The sequence below is a fragment of the Numida meleagris genome, chromosome 10 (genome assembly GCF_002078875.1).
Source record: "Numida meleagris isolate 19003 breed g44 Domestic line chromosome 10, NumMel1.0, whole genome shotgun sequence".
NCBI classification, from domain to species: domain Eukaryota; kingdom Metazoa; phylum Chordata; class Aves; order Galliformes; family Numididae; genus Numida; species Numida meleagris.
Genome location: NC_034418.1, coordinates 6139044 through 6158715, shown reverse-complemented (window position 1 = coordinate 6158715; position 19672 = coordinate 6139044). Strand labels below are relative to the sequence as shown.

The 19672-nt window shown below is 40.8% G+C and overlaps 1 protein-coding gene across 1 annotated transcript; it reads left to right on the top strand.

Moving 5' to 3' along the window:
- HEATR3 (HEAT repeat containing 3) lies at window positions 76–18378 on the top strand. The gene is made up of 15 exons (XM_021408596.1): window positions 76–259; window positions 1373–1545; window positions 1664–1751; window positions 2860–2972; window positions 4667–4776; window positions 5490–5630; window positions 6421–6704; window positions 7387–7477; window positions 10504–10661; window positions 11703–11785; window positions 12043–12179; window positions 15394–15482; window positions 16179–16322; window positions 16424–16600; window positions 17498–18378. The coding sequence occupies exons 1-15, from the start codon at window positions 131–133 to the stop codon at window positions 17615–17617; spliced, it is 2037 nt and encodes a 678-aa protein (XP_021264271.1). The 5' UTR covers window positions 76–130; the 3' UTR covers window positions 17618–18378.

Sequence of the window (19672 nt, the reverse complement as noted above, 5' to 3'; positions counted from 1 at the left end):
GGGAGGAATGTTTTCAGTCAGCCCGCCGCGCGTTCCAGGCCCCGAGCCGGGCGCTCCCGGGCCGCGCTGCGCCTGCGCCGCGTCTCACACGTGGGTGCGCCGGCGCCGAGCGGCGCGGTGCCGCGGAGCCATGGGCAAGAGCCGGGCGCGGCGGTTCCGGAGGGCCCCCTTCTCCCCGACCGGCTCCGAACCGCGCCGCGAGGAGGAGGAGGAGGAGGAGGGCCCCGAGGAGGAGCCGGCGGCGGAGCTGCTGCAGAAGGTGCGGGGGGGGCGGGCCCGGTCCGGAGGGGCCGTAGAGGCCGCGCCCGGGCGTGCGGAGCGGGGGACGGTAGGGAGGCGGGGGGAGGCGCGGGCTCGGCGCTGCCCGTCGTTATTGAGCCGAGGCCTCGGCGCTCCCGGGTGCCCGGCGTGGAGCCACCGTCCGCTCCCGACCCGGCCCGGGAAGGCGGCCCGGCCCTGCCGCTGCCCCGTGCGTGGCTGCTGCCTGCCTGCCGGGCCGGCGTGCTGCAGGCATCGAGACGCCGTGCTGGGCGTGGCTGGGGTCGGCCGCTCGTCCACCGCTCATCAGTTCTGGATTTAAGCGTTACTGATGGAAACTGTGGTTGGAACCTTCTTGTGTTGGTTGCATTAGTATTGGAAGTAAAAGCCTACTTTCCTTTAGGTAAATAAGTCCGTTTGTTCACTTCACCCAAGTGAACTGATGGAAGAAAGCACTGCTTGGTTATTTTTCTGGACTGACTTATCTGCTATTTAAAAAAATAAATAAATAAAGTACACAGATACACCAATGCCAGAGTGAGAGGGCTGAGAGATCCCATCGGTTTTGGTGAGGGAACGCACTGCTTTTTCACACTGCTGTTCAGCAGGTGTTGATCTTCTCTGCTACATTTCAGCCATCCCTGTGGCCCCTTGCAGCTGCTCTGTCATGCCCACCCGACAGCAGGGCTGTGGGCATGGACCAGGGCTGCTCCTGTTGTCCTGAGGCAGATATCTCTGGCCTAATGCACTCGTGTAGCTTTGGATTCTTCAGCTTTTCTTCATGCTGTTGTCTTTTATGGCTGTTGTATTTGGAAGCGTTCCCCCCTCCCATTTCTGCATGTGTTTTTAACAGCAGTAGGTTTCAGATCCCACCAGTGCCAGCTGGCGTCAGGTCCATGTCTGAGCTGCTGCCCTCTCGTTATGCACCTGGAAAAGGGTTTGTCTGCTCATAGGGATGACTTCATAACCCAGGTAGAGGTTTATAAACTTGCTCGGGAGCTGAAGGCCCTTGATTCTCCTGAGAAGCTGTGATCTGCTGCCAAAAGGCCGCTGAGTCCCTCTGCACGATACAGACCAGCTGTGTGCCCGCTCCCCTGACTCTGTGTCTCCACAGCTGCAGCACCCCAGCGCCGAGGTGAGGGAGTACGCCTGTGCCAGCATCTCGCGGCTGCTGCAGCAGCAGCACGTCATCCCGGCCTTCCTGCAGAGGGACGTCGTCCGCTGCCTGGGCCCCATGCTGCTGGACCGCAGCTTGGCTGTGCGTGAGACTGCGGCGGGTGCCCTCCGGTAAGCGGTTGTCAGCGTTCAGTGCTACAGTGAGGGACTCCTGGCGTGGTTGAAAAATATTATTAAACGTTTCTAGAAAGTCACCTATCTGATCCAAACAATTTTTTTTTTTTCACAGAAATTTGAGTGCATGCGGAGGATTTGAAGTCTGTGATGACATGGTGACACAAGACATCATGACACCCCTTGTGGCACTTCTCAAAGAGGTGTGTTTATTCGTAGTCTGTTTTTAAACTGATCTAGCCCTTTACATATCTTCCTTTCCAAAGCAGTTCCATGTTTTGTAGCATTTTCAAGATAAGATATTTGCAAGAGGTTTTTAGAAGAATGTTTTAGTAGATCTCATAGCTTCTTCTTATCTTTTGGAGTGTTAGCTGCTGTACGTTTTGAGTATCACTCACATGATACAGAATATGTTGCTTTTTCGTCATTAGGATTTGTTGGTAAACCTACACTGCTACAACTCAAAAAGACTTACAACAATGTAAATCTAAAACACTACAAAATTATGTGCTTCCTGAGCTGGCAGTGTGGGTCTGTGGTAAGCTGTGTTGCGTGGGATGGTTTTTGCTTAAGCAGGCTGGAAATTTGGGGTCAGGAATGACATTTAAGACCAGTCTGCTCTGTCTGTCGGGATTCAGATACAACATTTATGTTGCACATCTTTATTGTAGTGAGGTTTCTTGGTGAACAGTTTTGTCTTAATGAAAGCTGAGATTAGAATTGAGTAGTTACTGCTTTTCTAAAACAGTATGTATTCAGCACTGTTCTTTGGTCCAGGCTTGCAGAGCAGTTTGGAAACTGCATTGGGTTGTCAGCTGCTGTCTTTGTATGAGCAACCTTGAACAATACCATCGTTTTCTGTGCATTTTCTGTATATTTTAAATATGAGTAATAGCATTACTGTGAAGCACAGCAAAATATGTAGCTGAATAAGTTTTTGTGATTAGAACTGCTTAGATTAGAAAATTAGATTAGATTAGAAAATTAGATTAGATTAGATTAGAAAATTGCATACAAGCTCTATTAGCAAGAAATGGCTTTTCAGGTTCTAAAATTGCTAAATATTTCTTTTTTTTAATAAAGTGTTTCTGAAGTCTGAATACGAAGCTAGTACTGTAGGAGTCTGTTTCTACAGGAGAAAACAATCATTCAATCCCACTGTGACCCAGTTTTCACAGAGAACAGAAAAGTAGTCAGGCTTTCTGATATTAAACGCTTGATGAGAGCTCTCAATTCTCTCTGCTTTGAACATTTTGTCTTGGCTTTTCTCTTGGCTTGCTTTCCAACTCCAGTTCTCTTATTTGGTTGTAGTGTAGCAATGGACTAGATGCTAACCAGCTCTCCCCGAAGAAACGCAGAGAGGTGAACAAAAATTATGTTGAAGATATAGCCAACGAGGCTATCAACTTGCTGTGGAATGTGTGGTGAGTTCTGCATTAGCACTGGCCTCTTAGAAGAGCTAAATTAAATTGCTCCCAAAAGAGCACGGTGGCTGAGGCAGAAAGGAAGCGGCTGTCCTTGCACGAGCAGCTGTGTTCAGCTGCCCACCTGATTTCTGCCTGTAGCCTCTGCACGTGACTTGCTTAGCCATGTGGCGGGTCCACATCTGAAGTATAAAAGTAATCCATGATAGAAGATCAACTTGTAAGTGAAGGATTTTTAAAATAGGTGAAGGTGGTCATTAGTTTCTTTCCATTGGTCATCCTAAGTTGGGATGCTGTTTTCTGAATGCGTTCTGTCATAGACTCTTTGAAGACACTCGTGCAATTTGGGTTGGGTGATGCTACGTGCAGCCTTGTCGGTCCCTACTGTAATACAGGGGGTGGATGTTTGAGCTTTGGTTTGTTCTTCTTACTGCTTACTCCCACTGCAGGTCTTTCCAAAAGTTAGTATTAAGTATTTGAACTAACTGCCCTGTAGTGACCGAAGCACTGATAGATTAAATATGCATAATTATTTGAGAAAAGAATATGAGTAGCTCAGTTAGTAGTCGGCACTGGAACCACTAAGTAAATGGAGAGTAAATGCATATTTAAATGATACAAAACTCTTCTAAAAGTTCTCCTTCATTTTTGTTTTCTCTTCATTTCATAACAGCTGCACGTTTCTGGTCCATACAGAATTTTGTTTTGTTCAGTGCAGTGTTGCAAAGGAGTTCCCTGTCAGTCTGATTGGCTGCTGACTTGAGGCCTTATTTGTGAAGTGTTTTTTTAAGGGGTTGAAATCTAGAGCAGTGCAGGAACTGCTTGCTCAGCACCACGCATGGAGTACGTGGCCAATTTTCAGTGTTCTTTTTTTATGACTGCTTTTGTAGAAACAAACACTTTGGAAGAGGAACTGCAGTCATTAAGTGTGCTCTAAATCCCTTCTGTGTGTTTTGAACCCTGTGGCTCTGACCATGAACTGCTGGCATCATTGCTAAGTTTGGTACTGGTCAAACTGGAGCTGGCTTTGATGCTGAGAGAGTATTTTCAAAAGTGGATTTCTGAAGAACACTGTAGTTAGCTAGGTCCTATGCCTTTTTTTAGTTAGAATTTGTCTTGTATTAATATTTTAGTTGAAAAATTGAAGTAGCTGTGAAAACTTGAAGAGATATAAATTCCACGGTTGATAACAGAAATAAACGACGCATTGGTTTGGTGTACATTTCTGGAGGTTGGGCAGCAGTCATTTAGCAGAGTAAATGACTGCAGTGATTGAGGAGGCAGCAGCCTGGTCTCTGTCGCGATGTGAGGGTGAAGTCATCCATGTGGGCTGGCTGAGGGCCCGCAGCTGTGTGCTGCCTGCTGTTGTCAGGCTGGCTCTGCTTGCAGGAGGCTGCATTTGGCCCAATAAACTCCTGAATAAGGTGTGTGTGTATGGAAGCAGCTGGCATAGGGCAGCTTTCCTCAGAGGTATCTGGGGTATCCCAGCCCCCTTTTTCTATGTTTTGTAGGGTTGGCCATAACCATGATTAGCTCTTTGGCTAATACGTCATTCTTAGGTGGGTCTTAAAACTATAAATGTGAGAAATACCAAGTATGTGTTACTTAAAGTTTTGTTAGAAGAACTTTTTTTTTTCTCCCCTGGGAAAAATGTTTGTTTTATTGATTATTTATTTATTTATTTAATGCATTAGTGAATGCAACAGTACAGCAGTATCCATATTCAATAAAGAAGGATGTCTGGAGGCTGTGCTACATTACGTGAAGAAATATTCCACAAATGTGGATCTGGCTATTTCAGTAGGTAAGTTGTAAAAAGAGAAGATGGGATCTCTAGATTTGTTTCTTTTCTTTACTGTCTGAATGTAACACTGATGTCAAACCCGCTGCATAATGCACCTGCCTTAGCGTTACTTAAACTGTACACCAAATATGAGACTTTGAATTCCTTTCTGAACAATACAGTGTTCAGAAATCCGAAAGGGGAATGAAACCTTGGTGGTTGCATGGGAGGAAAAGTTCCGTGGAAAGAAAGTGCTGGATGTCTTTTTTTTTTTTTTTTTTTTTAAATATATCAAAGGATATGGTCCATCTGAAAAACAAAACAAAAAAAATCAAGTGGCTCCTATCACTGTGAACACATTTTTATGAGTAGTATTGCAATTATGGTCTTACAATGGTCTTGGTGGTGTATATACTTGCAGCAGTTTTGTTTGTTTTGTTTTCCCTGATCAATATACAGTGCAGAAACTGAATTTCATGTAGCTGAAATTGATACAAGTCCCATGTCTGACCTGGCACTGTCCTCACTGCCCTACCTGCAACATGTTTGCTCAAGTACGTCTGTTAATCTCAACCACAAATTGTGAAGGATGGTGTCGTGCTGCTACAATATGATGTTGCATTGCGTATTTTTCCCGTGTTTAATTATTCCAACTTTCAAGAGTATAGTGGTAAGGAGATTGAAATCTACTATTGGGTTTGTTAATTAACTATTGTTTTTTTCCTTTGCTACAGCAAACTGCTTACAGGCAGTGACGGAAGACAATCCAGATCTCCTTACTTCATTCAATGCCTCTGCACAGCAAGTCTTGGAAACAGTGATGTTGTGTCCAGAGAGCACAATGAAGCACATCCTTTTGAGAACACTGATAGCAGGTAGAGTGTCTGGTACATTCCTTCTGTTGTGTTGGGTGGCGAAGGAGGGTGGGGGAGCTGGGAGGCTTCCTCTTCTCATCTTGACATTCAGCTGTGATGCTGCCCTGACATTAGCTGTAAGCAGTGCTTGCATAGGTGGTTCATAAAGTTATTTCTGCCTCTTAGGATTGTGTTTTGCATTGTTCTGAATGAAATGTAGACCCAAATGTCTGTAGATAGTTTAAGAATTGTCTCAAATGCTTGATTCTGAATTTGTTACTGTGTACATCCATTTTAAATATTCTTTTGGTTTTCACAAGTCAAATGAGTCAGTAATAAATAGTACAGGAATTGTTTTGATCTTACCAGGTGTAGGCTTTTTACCTCAGATTTTCTGCCTCGTGCTCTCCTCTCTACTTCAAGTGCTCAACCATGGTGATTTTTAGTACTGGAGTGCAATAAATGAGTTTAATTTTGAGAATCCTTGGAAAATGATCATCTTGTGGATTTTAATTTTATTTTCCTAGAGGTAAAAGTGTCAACGTAACTCCTTATAAATACTATGTGTATTCTTACATACTGGAATTTCCCTGAGCTTGAGGTGTGGATATCAGGCAGTTATTACATATCAGTGTATGAAATGCTAAACAGAAAACTTGCAAATCTGTGGAGAAGAGACTTGTAGACTCATACAGAATTATAACCCATGGGTATTGTAAATCGTGGAGGCTGTGTCTTCACAAAATATCTCTTACAAAGCTGGGATTTGATATTTTAATGCATTTTTATGTTTTAACTATTTCATGTGTAGGCACCATCTGGAATATCAAGGAAACCATTCCACCAGGCAGCCTGGGAAACATGGTTAATGCAATTCTGAAGATTTTCTCAGAATCATTAGCAATAGATGCTGGTGAAACAATTATTCGTATGAATGAAGCTGAAAAAAACAGATTAAAACCTGCAGCAGAGGCAGAAACCGAGGAAAACATGACTGATGTTACAGACAACTGTGCTATAAGTGAAGATGATGGCATGGAAGAAATACCTAAAGGAAAAGTCAGCAGAGAACATGACATTTCAGACCTGCTTCCAGTAAGTGCAGCTGGCTGGCTCTGGGAGCTTTGTGTGTTTAACTGGCTGTTGTTGTCTAGTGTTTGCCAGAGTAACTAGCCGCTACAGTCACTAATTTCAGCTCCCAAAGAGCTTGTCTGTTTTAGCTAAGACTTCAAAGCTGAACATGGAGAATTTCAGCACAAGTTGCTCAAATGCGGTCAAGTTGAGCAGCACATAAGGAATGCACATTTCCTTTTTGTCAGCTAGTGGGAAGTGTAGGCTTATCTGACTCTTTTACCTCTAGCTAGTGCGGGAAGTCCTGAGCTCTGCATAAGGTGAGTGCGATGTTTAATGGTTGTAAGCATTCAGTTGTGAGTGGAGATTGCAGGGAGATAACAAATGCGTTCATAGTTGTGTGTGTGAAAAATAAAATAGAAATACATATTTCTGCTAGGACTTTAGGTAACATCTTAGTAATCTTTTCTGTTACAACTTCAGCTCAGATGACATTTTTAAAAGTAAAATTTGATCCCTAGTAGAGATGATCATCTGAAATATCTGTTGGATTGATGATAGATAAATCTCAGTGTTTTCTCGCAGCTTTGATGGGGAATGAGAAAGGAAATGGCTGGGTTGTATTTTTCACTGACAGTCTAGATGCTTTAAATTGCACTGAAATGCTGTTTTCCAAAATTAAATTTTGCACCTTTTTTTTCTTTAGTCTGATAAATGGGAACTGAAAGAAGTGACAGCCTTACTGATGGCTCAGCAGACTGCTCTGGAAATCATAGTTAATATGTGCTGCAGCGAAGGTTTGTAGGAATCTCTCCCTCCATTGCAAGTGATCGTGTGGCTTTTGTTTCTGGGATAAGTCACGTTTAGTTTGCCATTTGGTGATCTTAAGCCTTTGTGGTGAATTTGCATAGAATTGTCATTCCTGATGCCCTCATCTGGTTGAGAATCACAACAATTAATTCTGTTACTTATTTAAGTATTTTTCTCATTTCAATGACTTCTACTGCTGACACATTTTTGCATGTTACTGCAAATACCGTATGATTTAAGGGGGAAGGCTTTGTTCTGAGTGCTTGTGCCAAAGTTATATTTCCAGAGACAGTCTTGCAACAAATTCTTCGTTCAGTTAGAGTGCAGTCTGAGTGTTAATCTCATACAATATGGAGGTGAATCCTGTTCCAGGAATGGGGTATCTATTTTTTTAAGCAGAGAAGTCTTCTGGTTTTGATTGAATGACTACACATCTTACATTTAGATACTACTTGTGTTGCAAAAGAAGTAGAGATGGCTTTTGCATGAAACTCTAGCAGCAGTGCAGATGTAGACTGTTGAGAGTTCTGCCTTGATGAGCTTTTTTTTTTTTTTTTTTTTTTTTTTTTAAGAAAAATACTGGAGGGGGGAGTAGGTCAAAGATATAGGATATCTTTTTTGAACTCTGATAACCTACATTGATGGCTTTTCTCCAGATCCTCAGGGAAACAAATAAGTGATTCACAAATTCTGTTAAAAACAAAAAAACCTGAACATTTTAGTTACTAACACAATTTGTGAGGCTGGTGGAAAAGTAACCATATAGGAGATAACTTTGTAGGTAAACCTTTTCAGATTCTAATAAAATCCACAGTAATATCCAGGTATTCCCACTGGTGATTTTTTTCTCTTGTGGCGCAAGGAAATTCTGCACCTAATATATGAAGCTTCTTTCATAACTGCATTTCTCATCTAATGAGCTGTAATTCATAAGCTCTCCCCTTTAATTGGAAAATCTCTTGTGGATAAGCTGCATATTCTACCATTCGCTCAATGTAATGTAAGGTTGATTGTGTTGTATTTCAGTGCAGTACTTTTACCCATTCATGGGCAGACAGAATTGTAGTCAGTAGAAATTAAGAGGAATCCAGAGGCAGCTGTTGATTTAATTTTCAAGTTATTTGATTACTAAAATAGCTTTTGCCATTATCCTGAGTTCATGAAAACACTTGGTTTGCCACAGAACTAAGGGAAATAACCAGGCTGGCAAATAGGTGATCTTTTTTACTGATTGCTGGCTGGCAATTGGAGGAGAAATGGTGCTCTCATCCTTAGCAGGCATGGAGGAAGGAGTCAGAAGACTCTGACATTGTTGTCCAATTTGTAGTTTGTAGGTTGCCAGCCCTAGTTAGGATAGGATTGCCATTGAAAATGCTCCTGTGTTTCCAAGAACATTACAAGAAACCTGATCTTAGTTGTGGGCTGGTCCAGTTTCTGCTCTCTGAGCTGTGATACCGCTGCTCTTGTCTTTGTTGCTGAATTGTGAGGTCAGCTAGTATTGTGGTTGTTTAATTTTCAGAGATGTTTTCTTCCTTGCTTTAAGATGCTGCTTCTAACAAAAAAAAAAAAAAAAAAAGCTTCCATCTGCAAGAAACTTACTGAAAGGGAGGTGTCAGCTTTATTTGCATGTTTGTTCTCGCAGTGGGGCAGGGCCTTGCCTGGTAGAATATGAAAGATGACGTGTTTTGTCATGCAGAAGGTAGTGACATGAATGCATTGTAGGGGTAGAATTAATTGGGTGTTGCCATAAGCAAAAGAATTTGCCCATGTGATCAAGTGGTCACAGCCTAACAAGTTCCTTTGCATCACATAAACGGTAGTCGTCACCTTTAAGTAAGTTCTTAGAAGTTATTTAATAGAGGTGCACAGTGCGGGTGAAATAAATAAATGCAAATGAATGTATTTTAAGTGAATGAATTTACCTTTTGCCACAGAAGAAGTGCGTGGCTATCGCAGTAGTCACTGTAGGAGCTAGATGACATGTGAGTATTTTGTCAGACAAGATTACACGGAGGTGAATATGTATATGTATAATTTTGTCACATTAGTTAAATAACTTGATATTTTAACAGAGGCAGCAGTTCCTTCTGTCAGTGAGGAGAATTATTCCTACTTGTAGACTTAGGATTTGTGTAAACACCAGTTGTGCACCAGTTAAAATGTAACTAAATCTGAAACATTAGATAGATTAGTGTAAATCCTATGGATATAGAAATATCAGTTTAAATGTAAGTGATGGACTTGGGCTCCTCAGGCCAAGGCAACTTTTAGCCATGGGCTCATTATTTACTTTGCTGCAGCTGCGCCCATTGATAACCTTACCTCAGCACCTCTCCCCACAGCTGTCTTTACAGAAAGTATCAACCTAGTTTAAGTTATATATTTATACTTTTAATTTACTTAAAATATGTTGTCTGAAAAAGCTGACAGAGTTGATTTAGACTGCTTTGGCTGGCTTTGTTGTCATGATTTCCTTTTCACTAGCTTTCTGTGAAGAGAGCAGCACCTTCATCCAACTCCATTAGTGCCCAGTTAGAAGATGTCTCTCTGTGACTTCAGCGTTGTTAGACAAAACAGTTGCCTTAAACTGATTACAGGTGTTAAAGAAGTTAAACGAATGTGTTTGCATGCTTGAATCTACCTCAAAAAGCAAACAGGTACAATCCAAGTTAAAATCTTAGTAAACCTTTAATGTTTCTCAAGAAATGCTTCTTTTATGCTTTATCTGATATCTTTAAGTAAAGCATAGTTAATACTGGAGAATGAGGTGTCTGTGTTTGGAGAATCTCTTCCATAAGAATACATGTCCCATGAGTGAATACAAAATTAGTATTATTTTTTTTAATAAGACAGTTTAAAAAAAAAAAAAAGTGGTACTAATAACTGTGGCTTAATGGTTCTTGGGTTACATGGGTTTCATTAGAGCACTGGAACTTGAGACTTAAACCAAGAGCTGGAGCCAGGTATAATTCAGTAATGGTGTAGCATTTACAAATTTGCCTTCTGTTTTCAGATCCCTCTGATGATGAGTGGGAAGAGCTCTCCAGCAGTGATGAAAGTGACCTGTTTATGGAAAACTCATACAGTGAGGGCAGTGGGCTGCTGATGTCACCCCTGTGCCTGTCTGCGGAGGTTCACTCGGCATTTCTGAACAACCTCATTCCAAAGAAGGTATTTTCTTTTGTTTCCAGTGTGTGCTGCAGTCTCTCATTTGTGCTCGATTTATATCCCAGGTTAGGCAAACAAATTGCTCCAGTCCATCTGGAGAAGATGAAGTTTTTTTTAAGACAGCTTAGCTTTGTTGTTGTTGTTTTGGTTTTTGTTTTCTCCTAGAGATGTAGCAACATCTCATGGCTTGTCTTTGCCTAAATGATGTAAGTTGGAATAGAAGATTTGTATCTTTCAGAAACCTTGTGCTTTGCTGTTTCTTTTTTGGTTTTTGGCCATTTTGTTTTGTTATAATTAATTTGGCTTTTTCAAATACAAAGGTTATTTCTTGATTTGGTTGTGCAAGAGATGACCTGCAAAAAGAAAGGGAACCTTGATCAGAGGCTTGGCTGCCAAATGTCCATGTTAGCCGAGGGAACTGGAAGTAGCCTGTGTGAATGACAGTAGTCAGCACTGAAAACATGCAAGTTCCTCTTTTACCCTATTTAATACACGGTGTCTGAAATACAGTATTTGACACTGACAAGAATTAAGTTGTTCCAGAATCGTTTTGGTCATTCTTATATGGGCTTGTAAAGATAAAATTCCTGATCAGAACCCAGCTTTTAGGGTAATTCAGCATTCATTTGAGGTGAAAATATTCAGGGCTTTTTGTATGCAATAGCATGCAAGTTTCATGTTAAGGTCTTTTAGATTTGCAACTATCTGAAAATTCTCTATCAGAGTCTGTGAGAAGAAAGACTTAAAAAATAAAAAAGAATAGTAGAGATGTAGAAAATCACCTGATGTACAGTTAGATACTTAAGAAATGCTGTGCTTAACCTGTGTTTGATTGCTACATTTTTGAGTGATTGAGGAAGATTCTGACATTTTTAGCATGTGAGACTTCTGTTACCTTCAAAGCTCTGAGGATAGTCAAGTACGAAATACGTTCACTTGAGGTATCTGTTTGACATAAAGCTAAAATTTCAGTCTTCCCACCCCATGCTTTAGAAAAGAAAAACGAAAGCTTTATTGCTAAACCTTTCTTTTTCCCCTCCCCAGATTCTTGAAAAAACTGCTTTTCCGAACAGTGTTGCTCTAGACATCTGTATGCACAATGCGTCTTGGAAACCGTTAATTAAAAAGTAGGAATTTCATTGTCTCTCTTGCTATTTTTCATATATACTCAGTTATTTTAGAACTCTTAGAAGAATTGTTCATCTTTGGGTTACTATTAAGATCTGGAAAATCGCCAATCTGATGCTTCATTTTCAATGAAGAGATGCAGATCTTTGGTAAACTGCACACCAGATCGCATCCTTCCTTAATTCAAGATCCTTCTCTGTATTTCTGCATTTATTTACAAAGGTCTGCTTAGTGCATTTTTTCATTTTCGTTTCAGACTGAACACAGTACAGTGCAGAGCTTTAACATGTCTCCATAGCATTTTGTTGGTGTCAGATGTGGATTGCCTTGGAGGAGCCTCAGCGCTTCAGTCACTTGCACAACATCTCTCACAGCTGATCTTTTCTAAAACAGGTAAGGTGTTCAGAGGGCTTGCTGGCCCATCATATAGGTCTAAGGTAGCTACTATGCATGTTAAGTTTTATTGCCATTTTATTAATAATTGTATTCTATTAATCTTTCAAAATCAGGGTACTGAGTGTCAGAAATTTGTTGACAGAACAGTGTACAATGGTATAACGTGTTTACTCAAATTGAATCTTGAACAATTACACTTCTAATGCAAGACTGTTTAATGTCTGTGTGTGCAAGAAGAAAATCACTAAGTTAGCAAATGAGTCCTGCCTTGCTGTGAAACCAAAATGGTTTGCTTGAATGTATTTGTGATAATAGCAGTTTTTCATCAATCAGCCATGTCATGAAGAAGACGGAACTTTTTCCCCTTAAATGTGGAAACAGTGATGTGAGGGGAAAAAAAAAGAGTATCCAGGACAGTCTTTTGTATATTTTTTCTAGGAATTTTTTGAAGTTACGGTAGAAGTGGCTGTTGCAAAGATCTCCAGAATGCATGTGCATATTGCAGTAGGAAAGATGACAGCCTTCTTGTCTCCAGGACATGCATTATGCATGCGATGGCACAGCTTTATTGAAAACATTTTTATAAAGTGTGCGAAGTTTTAACAGCTGCGTATGATAACTACTTCTTGCTATTATGGTGGTTCAGTTTGAACAGAGAAGCCAATAAAATGGATGATTTAATTTTTCTAAAAATGATACTGGTTTAGAATATCAAATATGTCCTGGTGAACACTATAATGCATCCACTGTAATTCCTCCAAGACACATTACTTCATAGAGATAATGTGATGGTTTCCCTATAGGTCTGCTAGTATCCGTATTGGGTGACCTAATGCAGGTACACAGCAGTTAGCATTTCCAGCTACCTCTTGCAATCCCTTAGATCAGATCAGAGTCATTCCAATAATACTACTGGACCATTTATTATATGATCTCTGTTACTAATAGTAGACAAGCTGAACCAAGACTTTAAAAAAAACAGCTCAGTCCAACTCAGTGATCTGCTTCCCTGATAAGCTGCTTCATTCAAACTGTTCTACTAATGTGTTTTTGTTTTAAGGTCAGTGGTATAGCTCGTCAATAAATCAGAGATATTCTTAGAGACTGGAAAAGCCTGCCAAATCTCAAAACTGACAGAAAATGTATTTCCTAAGATGGATCTGTTGAAGTCTAGCATATGCATAACTTTGTCATTTCTTGTCTTTTAAAAGCTTGGGGGGATCGGTTTTCCTCTCTTCCTTCAAGTGACTTCATTTGTAACCACAGATATGGTGTATGCAGTCCTTATTTGTTGTGTAGTATGACTCTGCATTGTTGCTTGAGGATGCATCTGCCTGCAAAACACACTTTTTTTTTTAATGTCATATTAAAATATTTTTAATGTCATATTAAAAGCGTGTGATATGACTATAGTGCTTGAAAAAAACAAAATGCAGGAAATTAAAATAAATGTGAAAACATAAGCAAGATTTCATGTTATACTTCGCAATAGTCAAGAAGTTCTTAGGTGGAACTGGAGAAGTGACAATCTGAAGACAGAGGGTCTTCAATTAGTTTAAACATTTTTTTAGTAATTAAATGCTGTCTAATGGAAAGTGTTAGAGCTGATAAGACACTAAGTGTTTAGAAGAAATTTTGTGGCTTACAGGTTGAAAAAAACCCACAAAGTTCCAGTTGCTTAGGTGGGAAAGGTGGAGATGTGTATTAAGTTAGCAAGAGTTTCTGCTTCTGGAATAGTCCAGAAAATTGGAGCACCTTAAAGAAAAAAATAAAAAGCTTAGAAGAATACAGAATGTGCACTGAAGGTGATGGCTCCTACAGATGAATTTGTAGTTAAACAGGAATAACTCACTGTTTGAATTGTACGTTTCTGAAAGGTTGTTAAACCACTGGAAAACATGCTCTTTCCATGGGAAAGAACCTAATGTTCTGGATGTCTGAAAAAGCCAGTTTAGAAGAAAGGAGTTAAAGACCTCAGCTTCTGTAAATTTCTCAGTTCCTGTAATATGGCCACATGTGATGCATGGTTTTCAAGCTTCTATTCTGACTGTGGTGTCAGAATAGTCTTAACAAGTGTCTTAACCAGGATGTGCTTGAAACACACCTTTGCACCCTCAGCAAGTCTGCAGATGACACCAAGCTGTGTGGTGTAGTTGACCTGCTGAAGGGATGGGATGCCATCAGAGAGATCTGGACAGGCTCGAGCAGTGGGCCCAGGTGAACCTCACGAGGTTCAAAAAATCCAAGTTCAAGGTCTTGCACCTGAGTTGTGGCAACCCCTGCTATCAGTACAAGCTGGAGGGTGTGAGGGTGGAGCACAGCCCTGCAGAAAAGGACTTGGGCGGATGTCAAGCTGGACATGAGCCAGCAGTGTTCCCTCCCTCACAGGCCAGAAAGCCAACTGTATCCTGGGCTGCATCAAAAGAAGCGTGATCAGCAGGGCAAGGGAGGTGATCCTGCCCCTCTGCTCTGCCCATGTGAGACCTCACCTGGAGTACTGCATCCAGATGTGGAGTCCTCAGTACAGGAGAGATGTAGACCTGCTGGAGCACATCCAGAGGAGGCCCACAAAAGTGATCCAAGGGATGGAACACCTCCATGACAAGAACAGGCTGAGAGAGCTGGGACTGTTCAGCTTGGAGAAGAGGAGGCTCTGGGGAGATCTGATAGCTGCTTTTCAGTATCTAGAGAGCAGCTATAAGAAAGAAGGGGACAGACTCTGTAGCAGGGTCTGTTGTGACAGGACAAGGGGAAACTAAAAGGAGAAATCTAGACTGGATATAAGAAAAATGTTTTTACAAAAGGAGTAGTGAAGCACTGGCACAGGTTGCCCAGGGAGGTGGTGGATGCTCCATCCCTGGAGACACTCAAGATCAGGCTGGATGGGGCTCTGAGCACTTGGTGGAGCTGTAGGTGTCTGTGTTCATTGCAGGGGATTTGGACTAGGTGGCCTTTAGGAGTCCCTTCCAACTCAAACAATTCTATGAAAATAAGTGCCATAAAGACCTACGATCTAACTTCCAGAATTAGTACTGAATTTTAAAAATCACTGTGGTTACGATCTACAAGATCAGTCACTGAAAATCTAGCTTTTCCCTTTTGTGGTAGTACCTGAAGCAAAAAGTTAAGGATTAAGGAATTCATATTTCTTTGCTTCCTGTATCCTTATCTTCCTGTTTCACTTTTGGCTTTGGGTGCAATTCTTTAACAGAACTCTCTGAAGACACAGAATTCCTGGAAGCCATAACCAGTGCTTTGAGGGCTCTCTTACAAACAGTGGCATCAAAGAACATCTCCCAGGTAAAGAGGTATCAAGCTCAAATGCTCTGGTACATTCATAGACCTTACAGGAATATTTTGCTATATAAACAAGTGAAATGAGTTTAAAAATTGAAATAGCAATAAAAAACCTTGGGTGAGATGGATATAATGACAAGTATGTTATCTACTAACTTATCACCTAGACATATGGATTCTTTGTTTCCTGATGTCATCCAGTTGAAGCTGGTCTTCCTAGAATGTTTTTTGGACTTGAATTAAATATCCAGCATTGGGCATGAGCTAAATATAGAAATGAAGCCTAGTGATTGGTTATACAAGATGTAATACTAGGTGGGCTGCTGGTCCTTTCTGGCTTTAAACTGAAATACGAGCTTCTATAAGTTGTAGCGAGCTGGATAGCTACTGAGCTAGGTAGATTTGTGAAAATCCCTTTTGGCACAGAACTTTTTTCCTTCATCTTCACAAAGCTTTAGTTAAGTTCTGGAAGAAACACCTTATGAATTTGAAAGGAAAAGTTGAACTGTTCTCTTATTGATTACGCTTTCAGGAATCCATGTATTTTTCATAATGTAGGAATTTCTGTTTCTCTGTTACAAATTTGCCTGAGTGTTCTGTATAAGCACATTACTTAAATTTCATATTCAAAAGTTTCTCTGGAAATGTTAATACATCTTTTCTTTTTTTTTTCTTTCTTTCTTCTCCCTTGCTGAGCAGTGTATGACTCCTGAGCAGCTCCTGGCTTTATGCGAAGCGAGTATTCACAGCAGCAATGCCAGTGTGAGAGTGAACGTAGTGAGCATCCTTGGAATTTCTGGCAGCGTCTTGGCCAAAGTACAAGATACAGCTGAAACACTAAAGGTGAAAAAGCCAACTTTGTGTGGCAAGCCTGAAACTTTTCATACTTTTAAAAATTTTCTTATGCACTGTTTGAAAAATCAATTTTTCTTTCTTATTTTTAGATGATTGGAAAATTTCTTCTTGAGGTTGCTATGAAGGAATCTTCTCTTGTGGTAGCAGGGGAAGCCTTGGATGCCCTTTTTGATGTATTTGCAGATGGTAAAGAAGCAGAAAAAGCAGCAGTACAGATGAAGTTGCTTCCAGCACTGAAAGAATTTCAGCCAGTGTTCAAAATGAGGGTAGGCATCAGATGCAGCCAGCTCGGTGTCTCAGCACACAGTGTGGGTTCAGGTTTGTGATTTAGGCTGCTAGGAGAGATAATTAAGCAGGGATGTATGACTTTATAAGATGATGGGGAAAAATGAAAGCAAATAATTAAATTCCTGCTATTCTGCTTTAGAGAAAACCAAATGCACTCACCTTGCAGTTTACAGAACCATCACAGTAACAGCACAGCACAGCATTGCAACATCTATGCTATACTCTCAGCGTTATTGATGTGCAAATGATTATTTTTCTGAAACTCTTGTAAAAATAATCCCTCAGATGTCTCTGAAGGAGAACAGCTAATTTGTTGGGAAAGAGCTTACATTCCCATCTTCTGGTTTTAACTTGCAGTAGTTGCATATGGATTTTTGTTCTGTTGTTGGTTCGTTATCCTGTATTTTCAAGAACTGTACAGCCAAAATTGCAAGCTGTAATTTTAAGTACGGCTTTGTCTTAAGTAGAGAATGGCCTTCAGTATATTATTTCTTAGTTGGATGAAGTCTGAGGAGTGACTTCCATAGTCTTATCACTAAGCACTTACCATTATTTGACAGTGCTGCAGTCATCTGGTCAGTTAGGTGTGTAAGGTCTTTAATTGGAAAAGCTACAGTTAGTAAGTGAATGTTTCAGGTTTAGGAGTGAAATAGGATGCCAGTAGTAGCCTAGTTTTAAGCAGAAATGTTGTATCAGAGTAAAGTGACTTGCAGAAATATTTGATAGTGGTTAATGTGCACGCAAGAACATGCTGGTGTTGTCAAAAGGCATGGATAGCATGGCTTGCTAGAGAACCTCTAAACGTGATCAGCTTCTGGGGATCTAACAGGAAAAACTTCTCCATTAGTGAAAGTATGTGTTTTTTGGTTTTTCAGATACGAAAAGAAGGCAAAGGACAATATAGTACAGATCAGCTTTGTGTTCTTGACAACGTGAAGATGAATTTGAGAAGATTCATTGCGTATCAGGAGACACTAGGCAAAAACCCCACTTGAAACATCGAGGGACTTTAAAGGTTTCTGTATCGAAAAATGTTTTCCAAAAATATAACCATTTTGAACATGTATTGAGGAAAAGCAGCTTTGCTTTCATGTTAATATTAAGTTTTTAAATGTTCAGTATTTTATACTTCTGGGTTGATGCAATGGAAATCACATCAGCATAAAAATGCATAGCATACTTTGAATTTAAATGTTAGCAGCGATGATAATGTGCTCTTGCAGTCCTGAGATCAGCAAATAGCACCACTGTCATTGTTGGAAACTCTCATGTATCCTGGCAGAAATCTACAATTGCATGACAAAGTAATTTAAAGAATATCCTCTGTTACGTGCCAGATCAAGGCAGGGGGGCTCAAGATATTTTGAGGGAATTAAGCAGTGACAGAGTGTTGATATTTGTTGTTTGCCTTTACCTGTTTGTAGCATTGCACAGGCACTTATGGCAAGCTTCCCAAGAAAAGCGTGTGATAAAGTGTGTAGATTACTGTCAGCACTTGGACCTGTTACTTCTTGAGGTTTATCACAGAGGAAACCGTTTCAGATTCATTTATGACAAATTCGGTATTTTAGCTTTTTACTCTAGAAATCAGTCTTGAGAGGATGCTACTCTAAAACACAGTTCCATGTTTATTATTGGATTGCTATTTCTGAAAATCAAGTCTCCCAATTTACATTCTTCCTTGTAATTCTGCATCTGGATGAATTTGAATTCAGGGAAGTAATAAACCTAATAAAATATTTTTTATACTGGGGTATTATCTAGAGTAATTTTATATTTACTGAAAATCTTTTAAAATATTTGTGATGGAAATTTTTAAGCCGTGAAACACTGAAACTATTTTCAAAAAATGTCCCTGATTCATGAAAGTTTTATGTATGCTCCCATGTATCAAAAGTTTTGGTTTTGTTTCTGTGTACAGGGTACCCTCAGACACTTCTTTTTCTTTCTACTCCTCTAGAAAAGCATTTTGCTGTGCTGTTTTTTGAAAAGGGATTTTTTTCTCCCCCCTCTTCTGTTAGCATAGGCATCTAGATTTTGACAAAATTTTCCCCATGGTGTTAAGCATGGAACTACAAAGACTAAATTTGCTCATCTTGTTAGATTTCAGTCTGTGGGACTGGAAAGCAGGCTCTGGAGCTGAATGGATAAGTTGAAAATTGATTTTACAGAATTCTGACATGCACTATTTGGCCAAGTGCAAGCAAGAGGGAGTGAGAAATGAGTTTTAAGCAGCTGCACTGCCTGAAAGTCCCATTGTTGCTATTACTTTTCAGAAGTTCGATTAAATGTGTGGTGTGATGCCTGCTAATGAAATGAGTGAGGGTGTGTGCACAACTGGGGAGAATCTAGGGCAGTTAGCCTGGCCCTCAGAAGTCCAGGAGTAGTCCTGAGGAGTTGGAGCTGTTGGGCAAGTTATGCTGGGGGTGGGCAGGGCTGAAGTGTAGCAGCTGGGTGGATTAGGGTGTTAGGCTGCACAGTATGGATTTTAATTCCAATGTTAATAATATGTGCTGTATGCTGAGGACAGTATAATTTTAGCCCGATAAAAGGCATTAATGCTAGTTTGAATCATTTTAAAAGAAAATCTTCCGTGCTTTCATTTTCAGGGTGCTCCAAGGAATTGCTGGGTGGTCACAGTTGAAAAGCTCTCTGGGGGTCCCCAGGTGCATCCTCCTGCTCAAAGCGGGACTTCGTTTGGGGTCCGATGGGTCGTGCTGGGCTTCAAGCATCTCTGGGGGTGGAAATCTCACAACTGTGGGGGGACCTTTCCTTTGCTTGATTGCCCTCATGAGAGCACTCCCCCACCTGTGCATCCTACCTAATAGGAACTCCCTGTGCCGCGAAGTGGCACTTTTGTCCTTTGGATGCCACCAAGAAGTGTCTGGCTCCATCTTCCCTTACAATCCCCGTTTGGTAGCTGGAAATAGTAATTGTCTTGCCCTCTATTCCAGTCTGAACAGACGTGGCTCTGTCAGTCTCCAGCCCTCCAGCAGTCTTGGTGGCCTTCAGCCTCGCCTGCCTCGATGTGTCTTGTGTTGGGGGGCCCA

Excerpts from the sequence above, each read along its gene's own strand:
- HEATR3 (XM_021408596.1), top strand. The coding sequence starts at position 131 with ATGGGCAAGAGCCGGGCGCGGCGGTTCCGGAGGGCCCCCTTCTCCCCG. Across the intron at positions 260-1,372 it reads CGGCGGAGCTGCTGCAGAAG|CTGCAGCACCCCAGCGCCGA; the intron begins GTGCGGGGGGGG and ends GTGTCTCCACAG. Across the intron at positions 15,483-16,178 it reads CATCAAAGAACATCTCCCAG|TGTATGACTCCTGAGCAGCT; the intron begins GTAAAGAGGTAT and ends CTTGCTGAGCAG.